This window comes from Gadus chalcogrammus, chromosome 22 (genome assembly GCF_026213295.1).
Source record: "Gadus chalcogrammus isolate NIFS_2021 chromosome 22, NIFS_Gcha_1.0, whole genome shotgun sequence".
NCBI classification, from domain to species: Eukaryota; Metazoa; Chordata; class Actinopteri; order Gadiformes; family Gadidae; genus Gadus; species Gadus chalcogrammus.
In genome coordinates, this window is record NC_079433.1 from 6188022 (window position 1) to 6210472 (window position 22451).

The 22451-nt window shown below is 44.0% G+C and overlaps 3 protein-coding genes and 1 long non-coding RNA gene across 7 annotated transcripts; 1 reads left to right on the forward strand and 3 right to left on the reverse strand.

The window, feature by feature from the left end:
- Positions 1-350: 350 nt before the first annotated feature.
- LOC130375508 (cathepsin S-like) lies at positions 351-3520 on the reverse strand. 2 transcript variants are annotated; one of them, XM_056582470.1, is made up of 8 exons: positions 3214-3520; positions 3001-3130; positions 2223-2345; positions 1847-1999; positions 1427-1651; positions 1090-1255; positions 728-830; positions 351-540 (listed from the first exon to the last, which is right to left on the reverse strand). In XM_056582470.1, exons 2-8 carry the CDS (start codon positions 3118-3120, stop codon positions 441-443), a joined length of 990 nt encoding a protein of 329 aa, XP_056438445.1. In that variant the 5' UTR covers positions 3121-3130; positions 3214-3520; the 3' UTR covers positions 351-440. The 2 variants fall into 2 exon arrangements, with proteins under 2 accessions (XP_056438445.1, XP_056438446.1); XM_056582471.1 differs by lacking the exon at positions 3001-3130.
- Positions 3521-3807: 287 nt separating this feature from the next.
- Positions 3808-9075, reverse strand: LOC130375510 (procathepsin L-like). The gene is made up of 8 exons (XM_056582474.1): positions 8976-9075; positions 8384-8498; positions 8055-8177; positions 7350-7508; positions 6583-6801; positions 5285-5450; positions 4662-4767; positions 3808-4091 (listed from the first exon to the last, which is right to left on the reverse strand). Exons 2-8 carry the CDS (start codon positions 8495-8497, stop codon positions 3989-3991), a joined length of 990 nt encoding a protein of 329 aa, XP_056438449.1. The 5' UTR covers position 8498; positions 8976-9075; the 3' UTR covers positions 3808-3988.
- On the forward strand, positions 5169-10008 carry LOC130375511 (uncharacterized). 2 transcript variants are annotated; one of them, XR_008893848.1, is made up of 3 exons: positions 5169-5573; positions 6596-6814; positions 7364-10008. It is a non-coding gene; the product is annotated as an uncharacterized LOC130375511 (long non-coding RNA). The 2 variants fall into 2 exon arrangements; XR_008893847.1 differs by having other exon boundaries at positions 5171-5568.
- Positions 10009-12591: 2583 nt separating this feature from the next.
- LOC130375509 (procathepsin L-like) lies at positions 12592-17359 on the reverse strand. Of its 2 annotated transcripts, XM_056582472.1 has the most exons (8): positions 17260-17359; positions 16551-16665; positions 16217-16339; positions 15508-15666; positions 14882-15100; positions 13967-14132; positions 13360-13465; positions 12592-12791 (listed from the first exon to the last, which is right to left on the reverse strand). In XM_056582472.1, the coding sequence occupies exons 2-8, from the start codon at positions 16662-16664 to the stop codon at positions 12689-12691; spliced, it is 990 nt and encodes a 329-aa protein (XP_056438447.1). In that variant the 5' UTR covers position 16665; positions 17260-17359; the 3' UTR covers positions 12592-12688. The 2 variants fall into 2 exon arrangements, with proteins under 2 accessions (XP_056438447.1, XP_056438448.1); XM_056582473.1 differs by lacking the exon at positions 13360-13465 and having other exon boundaries at positions 12613-12791.
- Between the last annotated feature and the right edge of the window lie 5092 nt (positions 17360-22451).

Below are 22451 nucleotides of genomic sequence, written 5' to 3' on the forward strand. Positions count from 1 at the left end.
CTGACCTACACATGGAGTTCACCTATAGATTACCTCTTAGAATCAGCTACTCATTTGTAACATTGATCTAGTTCGTCCAAGTGGAGAGGTCAAATGATACCATTGAGTTACAGTACCAATTCCTTTTTATGTTTTTGGCTGGCTAGCTGTTGGCTGCCATTTTGGAAAATTTCACGAACACTTCTAGAATCCTTGTTCCGGCCTGATTGCAAAGGAATTGCTCTCAAGTGGGATAGGACCTGGGCCTTTAGCCAAACCTGAGTGAGATAGTTTCGTTTACATCTAATGGAACCCCCTCCAGGGTTTGAAACAAAATAAGAATAATCTTTCTAATGTCAAACATAACCACAAAGCAACAATTTTAAAATGTTTGTTTTGAGTTTTATTCAAGTTGGCGAAGTTTAAATACACAAAAGCTTGGGAGCTAGGCATTCTGGCCTTCACATGGTGGGATAACATGCATAGAGAGCGATGCCACATTGGTTGTGTCTGTTCCTGGCCATCTTGATGTAACCTTGCTCGCCATAACGAGCACCCCAACTGAAAACGGGAATTAAAAACACACAATATGATGGATCAAACCCAATTCATACGAGCCATTTGGTGTTTGCTTTTAGCCATAGAGTTTAAGGGTCTATACGTTATGAACATGTTTGTGCCCCCCCCCCCCTCCAAGCTCTGACAGTCAAGCTAGATTGCAAACTCAAGAAGAATATTGAAACGCCACCTGTTCTTGACAAGCCAGTAGTCCCGTCCATGTTCAGTTCCATACCCGACGGCCAGAACACCGTGGTTAACCTGGTGGCTACATGTGTGGTCCCTGTACACACCTATTCAGGGGAACCTTATTATTCTCTCTGTAAAGAATGACTTGTTTCCAAATACAAACCCAAACCAATTAGCTGGATTGCAGTTCAATTGAAGTGTCTCAATAATAATAGTGGCTGTTAGAGGTACAGCTTTTACAATAGTAAATTATGGCCAGAATGATAATTTTAGCAGCCATTCGGTGCAAGTCAGGAAATTAGAACGACTCAAGTTGAGACTTTAAGGTTGTGGTTAGGCATTTACAGCATCAACACCCCTCACCGTGATGGTAGAAGAGGAACTTCGGCCGGGAGGCGTCTACGGCAACTGAGATCGGACCAATCATAGCAATGGCATGCTTAAGGGCCACTTCGTCCCCTTTCGGCAAGAACTTATAACCAGAGCAACTCGCAACCTTCAATTTCGGGTCGTACTTGCAAGATCCAATCTGAAAAATCGAAAGGAATAGAACATTAAACACTAAACTATTGAAACCCTGGAGGTGCAGCAAACCTAGAGACTGACGTCACAATTGAATCTGCGTTCGGTGCGCCATGACTTTCCAACCTTTCACCTGCTCTTAAAACCAGTCGTGCCCTTAGCATTATTGATAACTCACTCTGCCTGTATAGGGGTAAGCCGCATCCGAGTTGATGCCATTGTTCTTAATGACGTAGAGGAAGGCGCCGACTATATAGCCACCGTGGCAGCCGTGGTTTCCAAACCTCATGGAGCAGTCCAAGAGGTTCTGGGGACTGAGGGAGACTAGGGAACCATTGGTCTTCTTCAGTTGGCCCTCCAACGAACCCACGGCACTGAAGGCCCAGCAGGACCCGCAGGAACCCTGCGACAGACGAGGATGAACTACGTTGGATCCCAAAGCAGTTTGAGGCAAGGCTTTTCCCCAGTCATCCTCCAAGGCCACATTTGAAGTCAGACAAACTTTGACAGAGCCATGTATCAATATAAAATACGATCCTGGATTAAGGATCCCAAGTACCACAGCAGTTAACAATTAGGACCAAATGGATAATCGGACCTGGTCTTTGACTGCCGTTACAAGGCCCTTCCTCCTCCAGTCCAGGCTGGAGGGCACCGACATATCGTCAACTCTGGTGAAGTTCGACATGGCCCTTTCAAGGTCGTCTGGGACACGAGTGCCCATGAGGGAACTTGAGGCTTCCTCTGTAGTCTGTGAGGAAGTACAAATAAAAGTGGAAGATCATGACCACCACAACTCAAAACATTAGGACTGTTAGTCAAATTAATCCAGAAGCCTTTGTCAGTTTTTTAAGATCTTTACAACCTTGCAAATGCGATGCTGAATTTTCCATAAAATAGCAATAATTTACAACAGTAGTCACTTAAAATAATCTACTATCAAAATGATCTGGCCTCATGACAAAGATACTAACCAAATCTCCAAGGTGATTCATTGCCAGCTCATATGTGTGCATGCCCAGAGTGGCCTCTAAGTTGTGGACATTGATCATATCCAAGTTCTCCTCCCAGATTCGCCTGCGGCCAAACTCTTCAATCTGGACAACACAGGGGAAGCAGGTTTATAAGACAAGGTAAGTAGGAAAACCTCAACATAAAATAGAGTTGGAGTTATTAGAGAGCACATTAGCATCATGCATCCTAGCCCAAGCAGCTAAAACAACCAGGCAGACTTCATGGCATAGGCCTACCCCCTTAAAGCGGAAATATTATACCACCAGGTGAGAGTGTGATTAGCCATTACAAGCCGCCGTGAAAATGTGCAGCTTCTGACATTAAAGGTGGGCGTGTCCATCTAGATGTATCACGGCTAGATAAGCAACGTTGGCTATTCCACTGGGGAGGCTGGTAGACTGATCTATCCAGCATGCCAACGTTGCTGATCACACTCACACCTGGTGGTATAATAAGTCCCCTTTAACAAACAATATGACTAGATTTGAATGCCACTGACTAATGATACACAAGATCATAAGCACAGGTTAGCAGTCCCATTCAAACTTACAAAAAGACAGCACATTTGGCAATTTATTTTAAAAATGGAACAGCCATTTCAGTTCCAGGTTGGATCATTCACCTTACAAACGGAACACAGCCATTTCAGTTCCTCATTTCAGTTTCGCGTTTTATTCTAACCTCATTTCAGTTCCAGGTTTCATCACAATGTAGACAAATAACCCAAATCCCGTCTACCTGATCAGAATACACTTTATTGTGCATCTTCTTCCAAAGTCCCCAATGTTTGTCAAGTTCTGGGCTGAGGATGGCCACCGCGTATCCACAGAGAAGGGAGACAAGTAGGCTCCCAAACATGCTGCCGCACCTAAAAACCCACCAGAAATGTGCACCTTAGTATGACACACATTCATTTCACCTAATAGATTAAGGTTTTCTGAGAGTACAAACCGTGTGTAATGCAGGTAGACGGGAAATAATCCTGAAGTAATCCAGTCAAATATGAATGCCTATGTTGCCCTCCAACATGCGGGGAATTTTGCACACTGAGCTCTATAATAAAGCCAAGTACCCGAAAAAGCCTAATATGAGCGAGAGAGATAACCGGAGAACACCAAAAGAACCTGTCCCTAAATTCAAATGAGTCTCATTAAAATGTAGTCAGAAATCTGGTTATTTTACCAGGAGAAAACAGCACTGACATACATGCCTGAACACAGAATAGGCCTACCATGGAAAGATTTTGTAGCTAATTGGATCTTATGCACCTGTCTGTGTTGTAGCTAATTTAACCAAGGTGTGTCTAATTGAGCCAGGAAGTCATGTAGTTTGCGCACCGCATTTACAGAAATATACAAATATGAATTGGGGGGGGGGGGGGGGGGTTCTTCAGACACGCGAGGATAAATTAACTTAAAACTAAATATAACAATCTTTTCTGGTAGAACATAAACATTTTATGACAACATATGTTTTATTTATTCACAATTTATTCATTTATATCATAATGTATGCTCATTGAATTATCTTTGTAATCATTGTTTAATATTCTAGTTCTAACTGCAATGCAGGATTATAACAATTAAACCAAAATAAAATAACCCAGAAGAAGCATGTACCAATGAGGAGACACAGAAGAGTAAAAACATTCAAAACCATTTATTGTATTCAGCATAACATTTCTGTGAGGCTGTTGGATGCTGGAACGACCACAAGGGGACCCCGATCAGTTACCAACTATAGGGTAGATGGGACGGCGCGCTATCGCACAGAGATTCTTGTTCCTGGCCATGCGGATATACCCATTCTCTCCCCACCTAGAACCCCAGCTGGAAAGGAAGAGTGGAGAAATTATGAAATGTGGAGAAAAGCAAAAGATACGACACAATATCCAATGATAACGTTTTATACTTTATCATCGTTAGTTTGCGTCCCACTTTTAACGTGTGGTATCTGTTGTAATTCTGCTGACTACAAAATGTATGATGCCACTGGAAACAAGGCTATTCAAAACATTTGCTAAATGGTTAAAATAGTTGTATTTGCCTTAAATGACACATTGTTTCGTCTCCAATGTCACGCATTTTTGCTACCATGTTCCACTGCGAGTATTTTGTTTATTTAAGTGATTAAATGATATTCATATTGGCATATTTCGGATATTGTTCCCACATTCTAGCAAACTAAACTCGGTCCTCTGTCATTGGTACCCAATAGTAGTGGTAGTAAATAACTACTATATATAGCTCCTACTAATTCCTATAGTAGGAACGTCAGCCCAGGATCTGCTGTGTTTTGCTGCGTCTACATGATTGGTCTTTTTAATGTCTATCAGAGATAATTCAAGCACATGCGCAAACAGCCTCCACACAGAATGGGTATGTGGGAGTGGTCTTCACCTGTTTTTCACAATCCAGTAATCTTGTCCTTGGTCTGTGCCATAGCCCACCACCAGTACACCATGGTTGACGATCTCAGTACTGCAGTCTGGCGGATCGTACACACCTACGAAAAAGTAGCATTTTGCTTTTAACAAGTAGCAGTGCATGAACTGGATTTCATACTTCCTTCTAGCAAAGGGGACAATTTTCTGATGCTAAATTAGAGAACAGAGAATAATGTCAGAAGAAAAACTCTGCTATATTTGACCGAAGGGCCGCCTGTCAGCTGTTAGTGAGTGACATGCGCTCTGAGAATATCTGTTTTAAATTGACAGCCCCGGTCACCACATGAGCCAATTTATACTGTATATATACTGTACTATATCCCTGCTATATCCCTGCTGATTTCTGACCAATCAGGGCATCTCTTCTGTGATTGGTTTGGGCAATCCATCTTGCCTGTCAATCAAAGGTGGGTGAAACCCTTTCTCAATAAAATTAACGTCACTGTTAAAACCACCTAAATTCTCACTTATTTTGAATGCTGCTGTATATCTTCCAGTGATCTGATTTGCTGTACCATGTTTTCCTAGCGATCTGATTGGTTGTCATGCATGTCAGTGTGTGTGTGTTCACCTCACCTTCTTTGTAGCTTTGGAACGACGGCAAACCAGCGTTGATGGCGACCGACACAGGCCCCACCTTTGCCACGGCAGCTTGAAGGGCCATTTCATTGCCACTCGGGACAGCGGCAAAAGACACGCAGTAGCCAGCTCTTCCTCTGGACGAATACCGGCAATCTCCGACCTTTTGAAGTGTAGCGAAATAATTACAAACAAAAAAAAGGCGCACACAACTAGGTTGAATCGCGTACAGGCATGTCTGGCTGTTGGCTGCATGCTGTCATGATGTCTGTGTCTATACGGTACGGTATGTATGTTTTTCATGTATAATATGTATGCAATTATGTTTGTCTATGGTCCGTCTATCCATCTGATCTATCTGTAGGCCTATGTATGTCTGTCTCTCTGTACATTGTGGGCAACGTCTGCAATTAACCTCTTCATGTTTTTATTTGGCTTATGGAAGAAATTAATAATAATATATTCTATGGTAAACCATGATTATTTTTAGGCCTAAATATCTAATGGTAGAAAACATCTGAAACACCTCAGGAATCTAATCCAAGGTTTGACACGGTGCCAGGGAGTCTGGGGTCAGAGCGTAAGTTAGAACCCCCCCAGAAGCCAGAGGCTATGGGGTCAATGCGAGCTGACCTCAGCCTGGTGTTTTAGATTAGCGTTGTTGACCACTCGCTTAAAGGAATCTATGACTGATCATAAAGAGGACACTCCAAACAAGAAACAGCTTTGTATGTGTGGCTAAAAAGGAGTTTGGGATCTGTTGACCGGCAGAGCTTTGCAAACTACTCAGCTTTGTTGTTGCCTTTTTGACGATAAAGTATTTTTGTCATACTTGCTCCGGACCCCTCGATTTCTTTTGCTCTCTTAGTTAGTCGAAGTGTTAGATCTCGGTTATTTTCCACCACAGGCTCTTATTTTACCACCAGGTGTGAGTGCGATTAGCCATGACGAGCCATTTTCTAAATCTGATCTCCCCTGTGACTGGGTGGCACTTGGTGACACTCGCACAAGTCGGAGAGTCCACTAAGATGTGTGCTCGATCCATCCGCCTACCAGCCTGCCCAGTGGACTGTAGCAACTGATTGTCTCTTCTATCAATCACACATCCAGGGGGACAACCCCCCCTTGTGATGTCACTAAAGCACTGGGCAAGGCAGAGCTTGAAACGGCTTGTAACGGCTAATCACACCCGCACCTGTCGGTAGAGCAGGGTGCTTTCAAGAAGAGCAAAATAGCAGAACCTTGTGTTCAAAGTCGTAGTAAATGAACTTTAGGAAAAGGAAAACGGAGGGCACCTTCTCTTCGTAGGGGTAGTATCTCCCGGAGTCGATGCCGTCGTTATCGATGACGTACTGGAAGGCCTTGGAGACCCAGCCCCCGTCACAGCCGTGGTTCTCGTAGCTGCAGTCCATCAGATTCTGCGGGCTGAGGGGCTTCAGGAACCTGGTCTTCATCGCCATCTGGCCCTCCAGGGCCCCCACGGCGCTGAAGGCCCAGCAGGAGCCACATTGCCCCTGGGGATTACAGGTACTGTATATGTTTGTTTGTGTGTGTGTGTGTGTGTGTGTGTGTGTGTGTGTGTGTGTGTGTGTGTGTGTGTGTGTGTGTGTGTGTGTGTGTGTGTGTGTGTGTGTGTGTGTGTGTGTGTGTGTGTGTGTGTGAGAGAGGTTGTGTGATGCTGTGAAGTAGTGTAATGCAAGTGTGGGTGTATATGTTTGTGTGAGCTGATGTGAATATGTGTGTGTTTGTGTGTGTATGTGAGGGTGTGTGATGATGTGTGTGTATGAAGTAGTGTGATGCATCTGTGGTTGTTTATTTGAGTATGGGTGTGTGTGTGTGTGTGTGTGTGTGTGTGTGTGTGTGTGTGTGTGTGTGTGTGAGGGTGTTTGATGATGGTGTGTGTTAGTGTGTGTAATGCAAGTGTTGGTGTATGTGTGTGAGCGAGGGTGTGTGTGTGTGTGCATGTTAGTACATCGGGCAGATGTACATTGACCACGCCCTGGAGCAGCTGCTCATGGACCGCTGGCGTCTCTCTCTCTCTCCTTCTGTCCTCCTCACTCACCTGGTCTTGGACAGGAGACACCAGGCCGTACTGCCTCCAGTCCACACTCTCTGGGACCTTCTCGACCCCCTTGTCCCATCGTGTGGAGGTCCAGCTGTCGAAGCTGGCGGGGTCTTCCTCCATGAGACGGTTGAGCTTTGCGTTCACTTCGTCTGTGGTCTTGAGTTCACACAGAAACAAAACGTGAAGGATGGACCTAATTCAAATGTGGTGACTTGTATCCATTCGCTGTGATCTGTTCAGATAATCAGCTACAGATTAGACGAAACACACTTTTCGGCATGATTTTAAATCTCACTAACAATAAGAACAGAATGTTATTGATGCTGATTCATTTCCAAAATGAAATGATATAATTCTTGATACCACACATTACAGTATAGTTGTTTCTGTTTCTTTATCTGTTTTTTTTACAATTTTGTCCTGTTTCAGTCCTAGATGATGAACATTATTCTGGATTAAACGTGACATATTATACCACCAGGTGTGAATGTGATTAGCTGTTACAAGCCGTTTTGAGGGTATAATTGGTATGATATGTCACATTTAATCCTATCAGATATTTATCGGGAGATTACGATCGGGACTCAATGGGTGGTTTGAGTAAGTGCTGCGAAGGGAACCGGTCTGATCCAGATCAACATTGTTTTGCAATTAGCAGCACTTAGCTGGACGAGAGCCACACGGAGGCGCTGGAGGACCCACCATGTCAGCCAGCTGGTTCAGGCCCAGGGTGAAGGTGGAGTTCCCGGCCTCGGCCTCCAGGTTGTGCCTCCTCACCATCCTCCACTTGTTCTCCCACACGGCCCTTCTGTACACCGCCTCCGCCTGGAGGAGACCATAGCACACCGTCTGTGTGTGTGTGCGGTGTGCGTGTGCGTGTGTGTGTGTGTGTAGGTGTTTATGTGTGTGTGTGTGTGTGTGTGTGTGTGTGTGTGTGTGTGTGTGTGTGTGTGTGTGTGTGTGTGTGTGTGTGTGTGTGTGTGTGTGTGTGTGTGTGTGTGTGTGTGTGTGTGCGTGCACGGTGGTCGTACCTCATCGGTGTACACCTTCTGGAACTCGGCCCTCCATGCTTCCCATTGGTCGTTGAGGTGAGGGGAAGCGAGGCCGAAGACCGCAAAGGTCAGGAAGAGAGCCAGTGAGCGCATGCTAGAAGAATAGACACATAGATGTTAATGTAAATAAAAGATGAATAAACTGCGCTTCCATAGCACTCTAATCTGTGGTCACCCACAGTGTTTTACAACTACTACTCTTCACCCATTCAGAAACATATTCTTACACTTTGAGGATAAGACCCTGAATGTATGTTGATTTTTAGACGAATAGAAGATGTGTCCAAAACAAATGAACAAGAGGCAAAATCTCTTTGGGGAACTTAGATTGTTTTCCTTGATATACATACCTCATACATGTACTTTGTTGAGCAGTAAGATTAAGAGATTAGAAGCATGATTTTGATCGACCTTTTCTATGAACCCTTTTTGTCATTACTCCACTGACTTTCAATCAAAATGATTCCACAACACAACGTTCCTCCTTCTCTGAGAAATCTGTGTTAGTCAACGAATCTGCTACTGAATGGTCTCCATCTAGGAATGATGGACAGAAGTGATCCCAATTTACCTTTCTCAAGTCCAACAGAGCTGACGTCTTGTCTTCTGAATGATGGAAGTGGGTCTGCGTGCCTGTGTTTGATTCTCCCATCATATATACTGAAAAAAATGATGAAAACGCATTCATAGAAAGGGGAACCAAAAGTGTGAGAATAATCAATTGGGTTATTTCCTCCACTGTGGTTTCTGAACGACTGGTTGGTCATATATAGTGAACCCTTTATACAATGACTGGAATGAATCCAACACAGTCCTTAGCTATTGGTAGTTTAAGGGTTTCTCTTTCTGACTCACATTCCTTCCAACTACACATAATCCAGCTCCAAAAATGTTTTGTTTTCCGTAGTATCAGGTAAACAGTCTGCATGTATTTGCTACACCAAAACCCAACGATTAGTAATCTCTGCAGGATGCCTGCTTTGCACAGGGTTTGTACAGAAGTAACAGACCTAGATGGTTGGGCGGATTGATGTTGCTCTACATTTCTAAATAATGTGATATTTCCTCCTTGTACCGAAAAGGAAAAACTCCTTGTATAGGTCACCTACTTGATTGGTTGCACTAAATCGCCCAACAATTCCCCTCCTAATTGGCACCCTGCCTACATACGTTTATCTTCCATATCACAGACATGTGATTGAAAAGCAAGGTGGATTTCCCGAACCAGCCATAAAGGAGTTGTCCTGATTGTTCAGAATTGAGCCCGGATCGGTTTGGAATCCGAATTGGTGCAGATGCCTATTCCTAGATACATATATAGGACACTAGATAGATGCTTGAACGACCACAACGGACCCCCGATCAGTTATCCACTATAGGGTACAACGGACGGTGCTCTATCGCACAGAGATTCTTGTTCCTGGCCATGCGGATATACGCTTGCTCTCCCCACCTGGAACCCCAGCTGAAAGAAAGAGTGGAGAAATGTTGAAATGTGAAAAAAAAGAGAAAAAAAATCCAATGATAAAGTTTTATACTTTATCATTGTTACTTTGCGTACCACTTTTAATGTGTGGTATCTGTGTGGTCTTTGTAATTCATTGCTGAATACATAAATGTACGATGCCACTGGAAACAAGGCTATTCAAAGCATTTGCTAAACGGTTAAAATAGTTGTATTTGCCTTAAATTACACATTGTTCCGTCTCCAATGTCAAGCATTTGTACTAAAATGTTCCACTGGGAGTATTTTGTTTATTTAAGTGATTTAAGGATATATTCATATTGGCTTATTTTTGATATTTTTCCCGTAATCTATCAAGCTAAGCTCGGTCCTCTGTCATTGGTACCCAATAGTAGTTGTAGTATTTAACTTCTATATATAGCTCCTACTAATTCCTATAGTAGGAACGTCAGACCAGGATCTGCTGTGTTCAGCTGCGTCTCCTTGGTTTTTCTTTTTAATGTCTATCTGATGCTTCAAGCACATACACAAACAGCCTCCACACGGACAGGGTATGGGAGTGGTCTTCACCTGTTTTTCACAATCCAGTAATCTTGTCCTTGGTCTGTGCCATAGCCCACCACCAGTACAGTATGGTTGGTGGTCTCAGTACTGCAGTCTGGCGGATTGTTCACACCTACGAAAAAGTAGCATTTTGCTTTTAACAAGTAGCAGTGCATGAACTGGATTTGATGCTTCCCTCTATTAAAGGGAACCTTTTCTGATGCTAAATTAAAGAACAGTGAATAATTTCAGAAAATACGAACAAATAGAAAAAAACTGTTAAATTTGACGACAGAGTCAGTTAGTGAGTGACACCCGCTGTGAGAATATCTGTTTTGAGTTGACAGCCCCTGCCACCACATGAGCCAATTTATACTGTCTGTATACTATATCCCTGCTATATCCCAGCTAATTTCTGGCCAATCATTGCATCTCCTCTGTGATTGGCTTGGGGAATCCATCTTGCCAGTCAATAACAGGTGCGTGAAACAATTTCTCAATGAAAATAACGTCTCTGTGTTAAAACCGCTTACATTCTCACTTATTTTGATTTCTGCTGTATATCATCCAGTGATCTGATTTGCTCTAACGTGTATTTCCCAGCGATCTTATTCGTTGTAGTGCATGTCAGTGTGTGTGTGTTCACCTAACCTTCTTTGTAGCTTTGGAACGACTGCAAACCAGCGTTGATTCTGACCGACACAGGCAGTCGGTTTTTGATTTGATTTACTTCAACCAACCAAGTAGGTGACCTATACAAGGAGTTTTTCCAAGTATTTCGCTAGAAAGAGGAAATATTACATTATTTAGAAATGAGGAACAAGCATTAATCCGCTTAACCATCTAGGCCTGTTACTGCTGTACAAACCCTGTGAGAAGCAGGCATCCTGCAGAGATGAGTAATCGCTGGGTTTGGGTGTAGCAAATACATGCAGACTGTTTACCTGAAACCACGGAAAACAAAACATATCTTTGGAGCTGGAATATGTGTAGCTGGAAGGAATGTGAGTCAGAAAGAGAAACCCTTAAACTACCAATAGCTAAGGACTGTGTTGGATTCATTCCAGTCATTGTTTAAAGGGTTAAATATATGACCAACCAGTCGTTCAGAAACTACAGTGGAGGAAGTAACCCCATTGATTATTCTTACACTTTTAGTTCCCCTGTCTATGAATGCGTTTTCATCATTTTTTTCAGTATATATGATGGGAGAATCAAACACAGGCACGCAGACCCACTTCCATCATTCAGAAGACAAGACGTCAGCTCTGTCGGATTTGAGAAAGGTAAATTGAGATCAATTTACGTTTCTCTTCCATGAAGAAGTGTGTCATTTCACAGACCTGTGATTGAAAAGCAAGGTGGATCTCCTGAACCAGCCATATAGGAGTTGTCCTGATTGGTCAGAATTGAGCCTGGAGTGGTTTGAAATCCAAATTGGTTCAGATGCCTATTCCTAGATATATATTGGACACTAGATACGAGATACATACTCTCACACAGCATTTCACTCACTCATGGCTAATGGATGGCTACACCATTTTTAACCAATGAGCCATTTACATAATAGCTGTTAAATCATACCTAGCAGCTTTAAGGTGACATTAAGATCACTTCACTGTGGGCCGCCCGGGGGCCTCCTGCTGCCTCCAACCTGTTGCCCAGCCCTGGGGCCTCCACCAGGGGACTGGGGGACTGAGGGCCACTGGGGGAGTGATGGCCGCCACGTGAATAAGGTCCATGATGACCGACCCTGGTGGTGTGTTGTGATGAGTGTGCAGTGGACCCGTTCTAATCCAGGACCACTCTTAACCTTGTGCCCATGGTAAAGTGGGATTGGTTATAGTAACAGAACCCGGTTTCAGTATTGATTTGTGCTACAAATCGTTCAATAATTACGTGTTACGTCCTTAATTACGTGAATGAAGATATGTAGAAGAAGCAATCGCTAGACAAAGGAGGTTTATTTGACACTAAAAACGAAATAGAAACTAGTTTTTCTGGTAGAACATAGACATTTTATTGCAACATATACGTTTTATTTGTTTCATTTATATCATAATGTATGCTCATTTCATTAGCTTTATAATCATTGTTCAATATTCTAGTTCTAACTGCATTGCAGGATTATAACAATTAAACTAAAATAAAATAACCCAGAAGAAGCCAATGAGGAGACACAGAAGAGTAAAAACTTTAAAATCCTTTTATTGTATTCAGCATAACATTTCTTTGTGAGGCTGTTGGATGCTGGAACGACCACAAGGGGACCCCGATCAGTTACCAACTATAGGGTAGATGGGACGGCGCGCTATCGCACAGAGATTCTTGTTCCTGGCCATGCGGATATACCCATTCTCTCCCCACCTAGAACCCCAGCTGGAAAGGAAGAGTGGAGAAATTATGAAATGTGGAGAAAAGCAAAAGATACGACACAATATCCAATGATAACGTTTTATACTTTATCATCGTTAGTTTGCGTCCCACTTTTAACGTGTGGTATCTGTTGTAATTCTGCTGACTACAAAATGTATGATGCCACTGGAAACAAGGCTATTCAAAACATTTGCTAAATGGTTAAAATAGTTGTATTTGCCTTAAATGACACATTGTTTCGTCTCCAATGTCACGCATTTGTGCTACCATGTTCCACTGCGAGTATTTTGTTTATTTAAGTGATTAAATGATATTCATATTGGCATATTTCGGATATTGTTCCCACATTCTAGCAAACTAAGCTCGGTCCTCTGTCATTGGTACCCAATAGTAGTGGTAGTAAATAACTACTATATATAGCTCCTACTAATTCCTATAGTAGGAACGTCAGCCCAGGATCTGCTGTGTTTTGCTGCGTCTCCATGATTGGTCTTTTTAATGTCTATCAGATAATTCAAGCACATGCGCAAACAGCCTCCACACAGAATGGGTATGTGGGAGTGGTCTTCACCTGTTCTTCACAATCCAGTAATCTTGTCCTTGGTCTGTCCCATAGCCCACCACCAGTACAGCATGGTTGGTGGTCTCAGTACTGCAGTTTGGCGGATCGTACACACCTACGAAAAAGTAGCATTTTGCTTTTAACAACTAGCAGTGCATGAACTGGATTTCATACTTCCTTCTAGCAAAGGGGACTTTTCTGATGCTAAATTAGAGAACAGAGAATAATGTCAGAAGAAAAACTCTGCTATATTTGACCGAAGGGCCGCCTGTCAGCTAGTGAGTGACATGCGCTCTGAGAATATCTGTTTTAAATTGACAGCCCCGGTCACCACATGAGCCAATTGATACTGTATATATACTGTACTATATCCCTGCTGATTTCTGACCAGTCAGGGCATCTCTTCTGTGATTGGTTTGGGCAATCCATCTTGCCTGTCAATCAAAGGTGGGTGAAACCCTTTCTCAATAAAATTAACGTCTCTGTTAAAACCACCTAAATTCTCACTTATTTGGAATGCTGCTGTATATCTTCCAGTGATCTGATTTGCTGTACCATGTTTTCCAAGCGATCTGATTGGTTGTCATGCATGTCAGTGTGTGTGTGTTCACCTTACCTTCTTTGTAGCTTTTGAACGACGGCAATCCAGCGTTGATGCCGACCGACACAGGCCCCACCTTTGCCACGGCAGCTTGCAGGGCCATTTCATTGCCCCTCGGGACGGCGGCAAAAGACACACAGTAGCCAGCTCTTCCTCTGGACGAATACCGGCAATCTCCGACCTTTTGAAGTGTAACGAAATAATTACAAACAAAAAAAAGGCGCACACAACTAGGTTGAATCGCGTACAGGCATGTCTGGCTGTTGGCTGCATGCTGTCATGATGTCTGTCTGTCTGTACGGTATGTATGTTTTTCATGTATAATATGTGTGCAACTATGTCTGTCTATGGTCCGTCTGTCCATCTGATCTATCTGTATGTCAGTCTGTCTGTCTGTACATTGTGGGCAAGGTTTGGAGTCAATAACGTCAGCAATTAACCTCTTCATGTTTTGTACTGGGCTCTTATTTTACCACCAGGTGTGAGTGTAATTAGCCATGAAGAGCCATTTTCAAAATCTGACCTCCCCTGTGACTTGGGGAGAATATTTGCTACTAACACCAAGATCTGCCAATCATGAACTTGCCCATGTTAGTGCTGTTCTGTGGCCACCGCTAACAGGAAAAAGAGAGAAAAGGTTGGTGACACTCTCACAAGTCGGAGAGTCCACCAAGATGTATGCTGGATACTTCAGCCTACCAGCCTGCCCAGTGGACTGTAGCAACTGATTGCCTCTTCTATCAATCATACATCTAGGAGGACACCCCCCCTTGTGATGTCACTAAAGCACTGGGCAAGGCAGAGCTTGAAACGGCTAATCACACCCGCACCTGTCGGTAGAGCAGGGTGCTTTCAAGAAGAGCAAAATAGCAGAACCTTGTGTTCAAAGTCATAGTAAATGAACTTTAGGAAAAGGAAAACGGAGGGCACCTTCTCTTCGTAGGGGTAGTATCTCCCGGAGTCGATGCCGTCGTTATCGATGACGTACTGGAAGGCCTTGGAGACCCAGCCCCCGTTACAGCCGTGGTTCTCGAGGCTGCAGTCCATCAGGTTCTGGGGGCTGAGGGGCTCCAGAACCCCGGTCTTCCTCGCCATCTGGCCCTCCAGGGCCCCCACGGCGCTGAAGGCCCAGCAGGAGCCACATTGCCCCTGGGGATTACAGGTACTGTATATGTTTGTTTGTGTGTGTGTGTGTGCGTGTGCGTGTGCGTGTGCGTGTGTGTGAGAGAGGGTGTGTGATGCTGTGAAGTAGTGTAATGCAAGTGTGGGTGTATATGTTTGTGTGAGCTGATGTGAATATGTGTGTGTTTGTGTGTGTATGTGAGGGTGTGTGATGATGTGTGTGTATGAAGTAGTGTGATGCATCTGTGGTTGTTTATTTGTGTGTGTGTGTGTGTGTGTGTGTGTGTGTGTGTGTATATATGTGAGGATGTTTGATGATGGTGTGTGTTAGTGTGTGTAATGCAAATGTTGGTGTATATATTGACCACGCCCTGGAGCAGCTGCTCATGGACCGCTGGCGTCTCTCTCTCTCTCCTTCTGTCCTCCTCACTCACCTGGTCTTGGACAGGAGACACCAGGCCGTACTGCCTCCAGTCCACACTCTCTGGGACCTTCTCGACCCCCTTGTCCCATCGTGTGGAGGTCCAGCTGTCGAAGCTGGCGGGGTCTTCCTCCATGAGACGGTTGAGCTTTGCGTTCACTTCGTCTGTGGTCTTGAGTTCACACAGAAACAAAACGTGAAGGATTCACGATCCTAATTCAAATGTGGTGACTTGTATCCATTCGCTGTGATCCGTTCAGATAATCAGCTACAGATTAGACGAAACACACTTTTCGGCATGATTTTAAATCTCACTAACAATAAGAACAGAATGTTATTGATGCTGATTCCTTTCCAAAATGAAATGATATAATTCTTGATACCACACATTACAGTATAGTTGTTTCTGTTTCTTTATCTGTTTTTTTTACAATTTTGTCCTGTTTCAGTCCTAGATGATGAACATTATTCTGGATTAAAGGTGACATATTATACCACCAGGTGTGAATGTGATTAGCTGTTACAAGCCGTTTTGAGGGTATAATTGGTATGATATGTCACATTTAATCCTATCAGATATTTATCGGGAGATTACGATCGGGACTCAATGGGTGGTTTGAGTAAGTGCTGCGAAGGGAACCGGTCTGATCCAGATCAACATTGTTTTGCAATTAGCAGCACTTAGCTGGACGAGAGCCACACGGAGGCGCTGGAGGACCCACCATGTCAGCCAGCTGGTTCAGGCCCAGGGTGAAGGTGGAGTTCCCGGCCTCGGCCTCCAGGTTGTGCCTCCTCACCAGCCTCCACTGGTTCTCCCACACGGCCCTTCTGTACACCGCCTCCGCCTGGAGGAGACCATAGCACACCGTCTGTGTGTGTGTGCGTGTGCGTGTGTGTGTGTGTGTGTGTAGGTGTTTATGTGAGTTGGGGTGTGTGTGTGTGTGTGTGTGTGTGTGTGTGTGTGTGTGTGTGTGTGTGTGTGTGTGTGTGTGTGTGTGTGTGTGTGTGTGTGTGTGTGTGTGTGTGTGTGTGTGTGTGTGTGCATGGTGGTCATACCTCATTGGTGTACACCTTCTGGAACTCGGCCCTCCATGCTTCCCATTGGTCGTTGAGGTGAGGGGAAGCGAGGCCGAAGACCGCAAAGGTCAGGAAGAGAGCCAGTGAGCGCATGCTAGAAGAATAGACACATAGATGTTAATGTATATAAAAGATAAATAAACTGCGCTTCCATAGCACTCTAATCTGTGGCCACCCACAGTGCTTTACAACGAATGGTTGCTAGTTCGATCCCCAGTTCCTCCTAGCTGAGTGTTGATGTGTCCCTGAGCAAGACACTGGCTGTCGCCTTGCATGGTTGACTCTGCCGTCGGTGTGTCGGTGTGTCAATGTGTGTATTAACTGATTTAAGTCGCTTTGGATAAAAGCGTCTGCTCAATGCCCTAAATGTAAATGTAAATAAGACCCTGAATGTATGTTGATTTAGACGAATAGAAGAAATGTCAAAACCAAATGAACAAGAGGCAAAATCTTTGGGGAACTTAGATTATTTTCCTTGATATACATACCTTATCCATGTACTTTGTTGAGCAGTAAGAGGAAGAGATAAGAAGCATGATTTGATCGACTTCTGCTATTAACCCTTTTTATCATTACTCCACTAACTTTCAAAACGTTCCTCCTTCTCTGAGAAATCTGTGTTAGTCAACGAATCTGCTACTGAATGGTCTCCATCTAGGAATGATGGACAGAATTGATCTCAATTTACCTTTCTCAAGTCCAACAGAGCTGACGTCTTGTCTTCTGAATGATGGAAGTGGGTCTGCGTGCCTGTGTTTGATTCTCCCATCATATATACTGAAAAAAATGATGAGAACGTATTCATAGAAAGGGGAACCAAAAGTGTAAGAATAATCAATTGGGTTACTTCCTCCACTGTGGTTTCTGATGGTTTCTGGTCATATATCGAACCCTTTAAACAATGACTGGAATGAATCCAACACAGTCCTTAGCTATTGGTAGTTTAAGGGTTTCTCTTTCTGACTCACATTCCTTCCAGCTACACATAATCCAGCTCCAAAAATGTTTGGTTTTCCGTAGTATCAGGTAAACAGTCTGCATGTATTTGCTACACCCAAACCCAACGATTAGTAATCTCTGCAGGATGCCTGCTTTGCACAGGGTTTGTACAGCAGTAACAGGCCTAGATGGTTGAGCGGATTGATGTTGCTCTACATTTCTAAATAATGTGATATTTCCTCCTTGTACCGAAAAGGAAAAACTCCTTGTATAGGTCACCTACTTGATTGGTTGCACTAAATCGCCAAAAAATTCCCCTCCTAATTGGCACCCTGCCTACATACGTTTATCTTCCATATCACAGACATGTGATTGAAAAGCAAGGTGGATTTCCCGAACCAGCCATAAAGGAGTTGTCCTGATTGTTCAGAATTGAGCCCGGATCGGTTTGGAATCCGAATTGGTGCCGATACCTATTCCTAGATACATATATAGGACACTAGATAGATGCTTGAACGACCACAACGGACCCCCGATCAGTTATCCACTATAGCAGGGGTACTCAAGTAGAAATGATGAGGGGCCACAAATTTATTTTTCAGTGACTCAAGGGGCCGGTCGGTATACGTGTGACTGAGGCCGATATATGCTCTGTTTTAGACGTAACGCGTAAGCACGTAAGATACATAACCCCCCCCTGCGCGGTAAAATATCCCCCCTTACGTGCTTAAGTGCGTCGGCCAAAATTCCTGACTATGCGACTAAAACACTACGGCCCTACGCAGCTCGCAAAGACTGTGATTGGCCAGCTAACCACATCCTTTCAGGAGTCTCACATTTCCGGTTTTACAGCATAATAGCGCCATTTTTAAAAGGCTGTGACAGAAGCGAATGAAGAATTTTGAAGAAGGAGAAGAAGAAAACACAAGAACGAATTATGATAATTATAAATATATATAGGCCAGCGATTTCCACTTCCACGCCCACAGATTCGTTCGTTGCTCCCCCTACTGTTCTGGCGGAGAATCCCCTTGCAACACGCGCGATCCTTAAGGAACCTTAAAGGAACCGTAAATCAAAACTTGTCTAAAACAAGTCCCTTGTGTAAATTACGTGCTTACGTCTCTGCGTCTAAAACGACCCTAAATCGGCCTTGACTGCTGCTGAGATGGACTGTCTGCCTCGAGTTTGGGAGGGCTGGAGCGGTCTGTGGGCTGGAGTGCTATCTGTTTATCGTTGCAACCCCCAGCCTCGTATTTAGATCGCGGCGCGTGGTTTCAAAATAAGAGCGCCCAGCACGATTTTTTTTTTTTTTTTTTTTTTTTAATGATTAAAGAAACTTCAAACTTCAAACTTCAAAACAGCTCGAGGGCCATTAATAGACACCCCGCGGGCCACAAAAGGCCCGCGGGCCGCTACTTGAGTATGACTGCACTATAGGGTACAACGGACGGTGCTTCTTGTTCCTGGCCATGCGGATATACCCTTGCTCTCCCCACTTAGAACCCCAGCTGAAAGGAAGGGTGGAGAAATGTTGAAATGTGAAAAAACAAAGAAAAAAAATGCAATGATAAAGTTTTATACTTTATAATTGCGTGCCACTTTTAATGTGTGGTCTTTGTAATTCATTGCATTTGTACTAAAATGTTCCACTGGGAGTATTTTGTTTATTTAAGTGATTTAATGATATATTCATATCGGCATATTTTGGATATTTTTCCCGTAATCTATCAAACTAAGCTCCGGTCCTCTGTCATTGGTACCCAATAGTAGTCTTAATATTTAACTACTATATATAGCTCCTACTAATTCCTATAGTAGGAACGTCAGACCAGGATCTGCTGTGTTCAGCTTCGTCTCCTTGGTTTTTCTTTTTAATGTCGATCTGATGTTTCAAGCACATACACAAACAGCCTCCACACAGACAGGGTATGGGAGTGGTCTTCACCTGTTTTTCACAATCCAGTAATCTTGTCCTTGGTCTGTGCCATAGCCCACCACCAGTACAGCATGGTTGGTGGTCTCAGTACTGCAGTCTGGCGGATTGTACACACCTACGAAAAAGTAGCATTTTGCTTTTAACAAGTAACAGTGCATGAATTGTATTTGATACTTCCTTCTAGTAAAGGGAACTTTTCTGATGCTAAATTGAAAAAACTGTGAATAATGTCCGAAAATACGAACAAAAAAAAAACCTGTTATATTTGACGGAAGAGCCGTATTGCAGCTTTTACTGAGTGATATGCGCTGTGAGAATATCTGTTTTAAATTGACAGCCCCTGCCACCACATGAGCCAATTTATAGTGTATATATACTGTACTATATCCCTGCTAAATCCCTGCTAATTTCTGACCAATCAGGGCATCTCTTCTATCATTGGTTTGAGCAATCCGCCTGTCAATCACAGGTGGGTGAAACTCTTTCTCAATAAGAATAACGTCTCTCTATGTTAAAACCACCTACATTCTTACTTATTTTGCTTTCTGCTGTATATCTTCAAGTGGGGTATTCCAAGAACGGAGGTTTAACAAACACAGTGTTAACGCTGAACTCTAGGTTGATTGACCCTGTGCCAACTAAACCAGAGCTGTCGGTTCCACAGCACGGGTTATGCCAGTGGTTCCCAACCTTTTTTGGGCTGTGACCCCATTTTGACATCAAAAATTTCTGGCGACCCCAGAGAATTTTTTTTATCTAGAATTTTTTTTTGAACGTGTTTTGTTATACTGTGACCAAATACAGAGTAGCCAGGATAAGTGCCCAAATTGACAATTTTCCAAAGATGTCTGGTATATATGCAAGGAGGCACATTTTCTGCTGGTAACCTCTCGACAACAACCGTGCCTCTGTGTGAAATAGTAAGTTTTCATATTCAGAGCCCTTGTCGGCACACAGTGTTGCAAACAGACGTGCGCGCAGAGGATGTGGCTTGATGGAATTCACTATGGTTACGACCTGGTGCAGTATGTCTGCAATGGGCGCAATTTAGTTATTTTTTTAGCTTCTTCCTACCCGCACATCGTTTTCACCATATCGATGGCAGTTTGCAATATTAAAGTCTCAGCAATGCTATGTGGCCTCATATTCCTAGCAATGAGATAGCTCACCTCAAGAGAAGCTTTCAGGGCCCGTTCACTAGCAGTCACAGCCTTTTTGAAATACTACACTTGCTGTTTGTTCGGTCTGCAAATTTATTTTCGAAAAAATCTCTTGGTTTGCCGGTATGCTCTTTGGGTGGTGTCTCAAAGTGTCTTTTGAGTTTGTTTGGCTTCATATTCTCGGCAGACAGGACCTTACTACATAGCAGACATTTCGGCTTCTCCTCGTAGCATTCCATCACACTTGTAAATCCATACTGAATCGTATGTTCGCTGTGTCTTTGGTGTCTGTGCCACAGTTCCTCTTGGAACTGTCTTTGGAGGGACAGGGCCAGGCGGGCGAATAAATCTTTCCATTTTGTTTCATACACTCTGATTGCAAGTTTGTTTTTACATTTTACAGGTTTGTGTCATGGTCCGTCTTGTTTCCTCGTCTTGTTTTGGTGTGTTACCTGTTTTACTTTGGTATCTCTGTCTTGTTTCTCCCCATGTCAGGTTTCCCTCCTGTGTGATTACTGCTCCCTCCCTAATGTGTCTCAGCTGTTACGCCCCGTGCCCACTACCTCCGTCAGTTGTCCGTTGCCCATTGACTTTGAATGGGGACGGACGCGCAATGCATTGTGGATCCGTCCGTTCAGTTGGAGCGTTCGCCACCGTCAGAAAGTTGAAAAATGTTCAACTTTTTCGGCAGCGACGGTTCCGTCATCCAATCAGATCGCGTATGCAAATTTAAGCACTGTGACGCGACTCGGGCTCTGACGATACTGGAAAGCGGGAAAGCGGGTCATCTTGCCTCGCAACAAGCAGGAAGAAGCAGGAAGAACCCGGCGAAGCGATTTGATTGGCTGACCGATGCCTCTGCAAAGACTACTCCCCCATCCGTCAGCCACGCCTTCCCACGTCCGTTGACCGACGGTGCAGTGGGCACGAGGCGTTACTCGTTGCGTGCCCTGTGTGTGTTTGGTATTTAAGCCCTTGTCTTTCCTTTGTTCCTTGTCGGATCATTTTAGCTTGTGGTGAGTTGTGTCCTGTGTGTTCCCTGGGTTCCCTGTGTTCCCCGCGTCACCCGTGTTCCTTGCCTTTCGAGTAAATAAATTATCCTTTTACCTGAACTGTGCGATTGGGTCCTACCTGCCTGCCTGCCACCCGCTAACCGTGACAGTTTGAGCTTGAACTCAAGTAATGTAACTGTTACCCTACATGCCCACTACCTCCGTCAGTCAACGGATGTGGGAAGGCGTGGCTGACTGATGGGGGAGTAGTCTTTGCAGAGGCATCCGTCAGCCAATCAAATCGCTTCGCCGGGTTCTTCCCGCTACTTCCTGCTTGTTGCGATGCAAGATGACCCGCTTTCCCGCTTTCCAGTATCGTCACAGCCCGAGTTGCGTCACAGTGCTTAAATTTGCATACGCGATCTGATTGGATGACGGAACCGTCGCTGCCGAAAAAGTTGAACATTTTTCAACTTTCTGACGGTGGCGAACGCTCCAACTGAACGGACGGATCCACAATGCATTGCGCGTCCGTCCCCATTCAAAGTCAATGGGGATCAGTCAACGGACGGAGGTAGTGGGCACGGGGCGTTAGTGATGCACCGAAATAAATTCTTGGTTGAAACCGAAAACCGAAAATGAGGAAACCAAGGCCGAAAACCGAAAACCGAAACACCGAGAGAAATGATTATGACATTAGTACCATTTAGGGTAGCCACGGTATTAGGTTAACAAAGTTAAAAGTTTGGCAGTTGTCTTTGCACTGTTTTATTTTTGATGTGTTTTTTCATAAAAAAAAAATATATAGAAACCTAATAGATAGGCGTCCTAATAAAGCGTTGGAACACGC

Bases quoted from the DNA above. Each gene is read 5' to 3' on its own strand.
- LOC130375508 (XM_056582470.1), bottom strand. From the start codon at position 3,120: ATGTTTGGGAGCCTACTTGTCTCCCTTCTCTGTGGATACGCGGTGGCC. The intron at 831-1,089 runs GTGAGGGGTGTT...TCCCCTGAATAG, and splicing joins GTTCCTCTTCTACCATCACG to GTGTGTACAGGGACCACACA. The intron at 541-727 runs GTGGCGTTTCAA...TCCCGTTTTCAG, and splicing joins TACTGGCTTGTCAAGAACAG to TTGGGGTGCTCGTTATGGCG.
- LOC130375510 (XM_056582474.1), bottom strand. From the start codon at position 8,497: ATGCGCTCACTGGCTCTCTTCCTGACCTTTGCGGTCTTCGGCCTCGCT. The intron at 8,178-8,383 runs GTACGACCACCG...GGTCTCCTCCAG, and splicing joins AGAAGGTGTACACCGATGAG to GCGGAGGCGGTGTACAGAAG. The intron at 6,802-7,349 runs GTGAGTGAGGAG...TGTAATCCCCAG, and splicing joins TGTCTCCTGTCCAAGACCAG to GGGCAATGTGGCTCCTGCTG.
- LOC130375509 (XM_056582472.1), bottom strand. From the start codon at position 16,664: ATGCGCTCACTGGCTCTCTTCCTGACCTTTGCGGTCTTCGGCCTCGCT. The intron at 15,101-15,507 runs GTGAGTGAGGAG...TGTAATCCCCAG, and splicing joins TGTCTCCTGTCCAAGACCAG to GGGCAATGTGGCTCCTGCTG. The intron at 14,133-14,881 runs GTGCCCTCCGTT...ACACTTCAAAAG, and splicing joins ACTACCCCTACGAAGAGAAG to GTCGGAGATTGCCGGTATTC.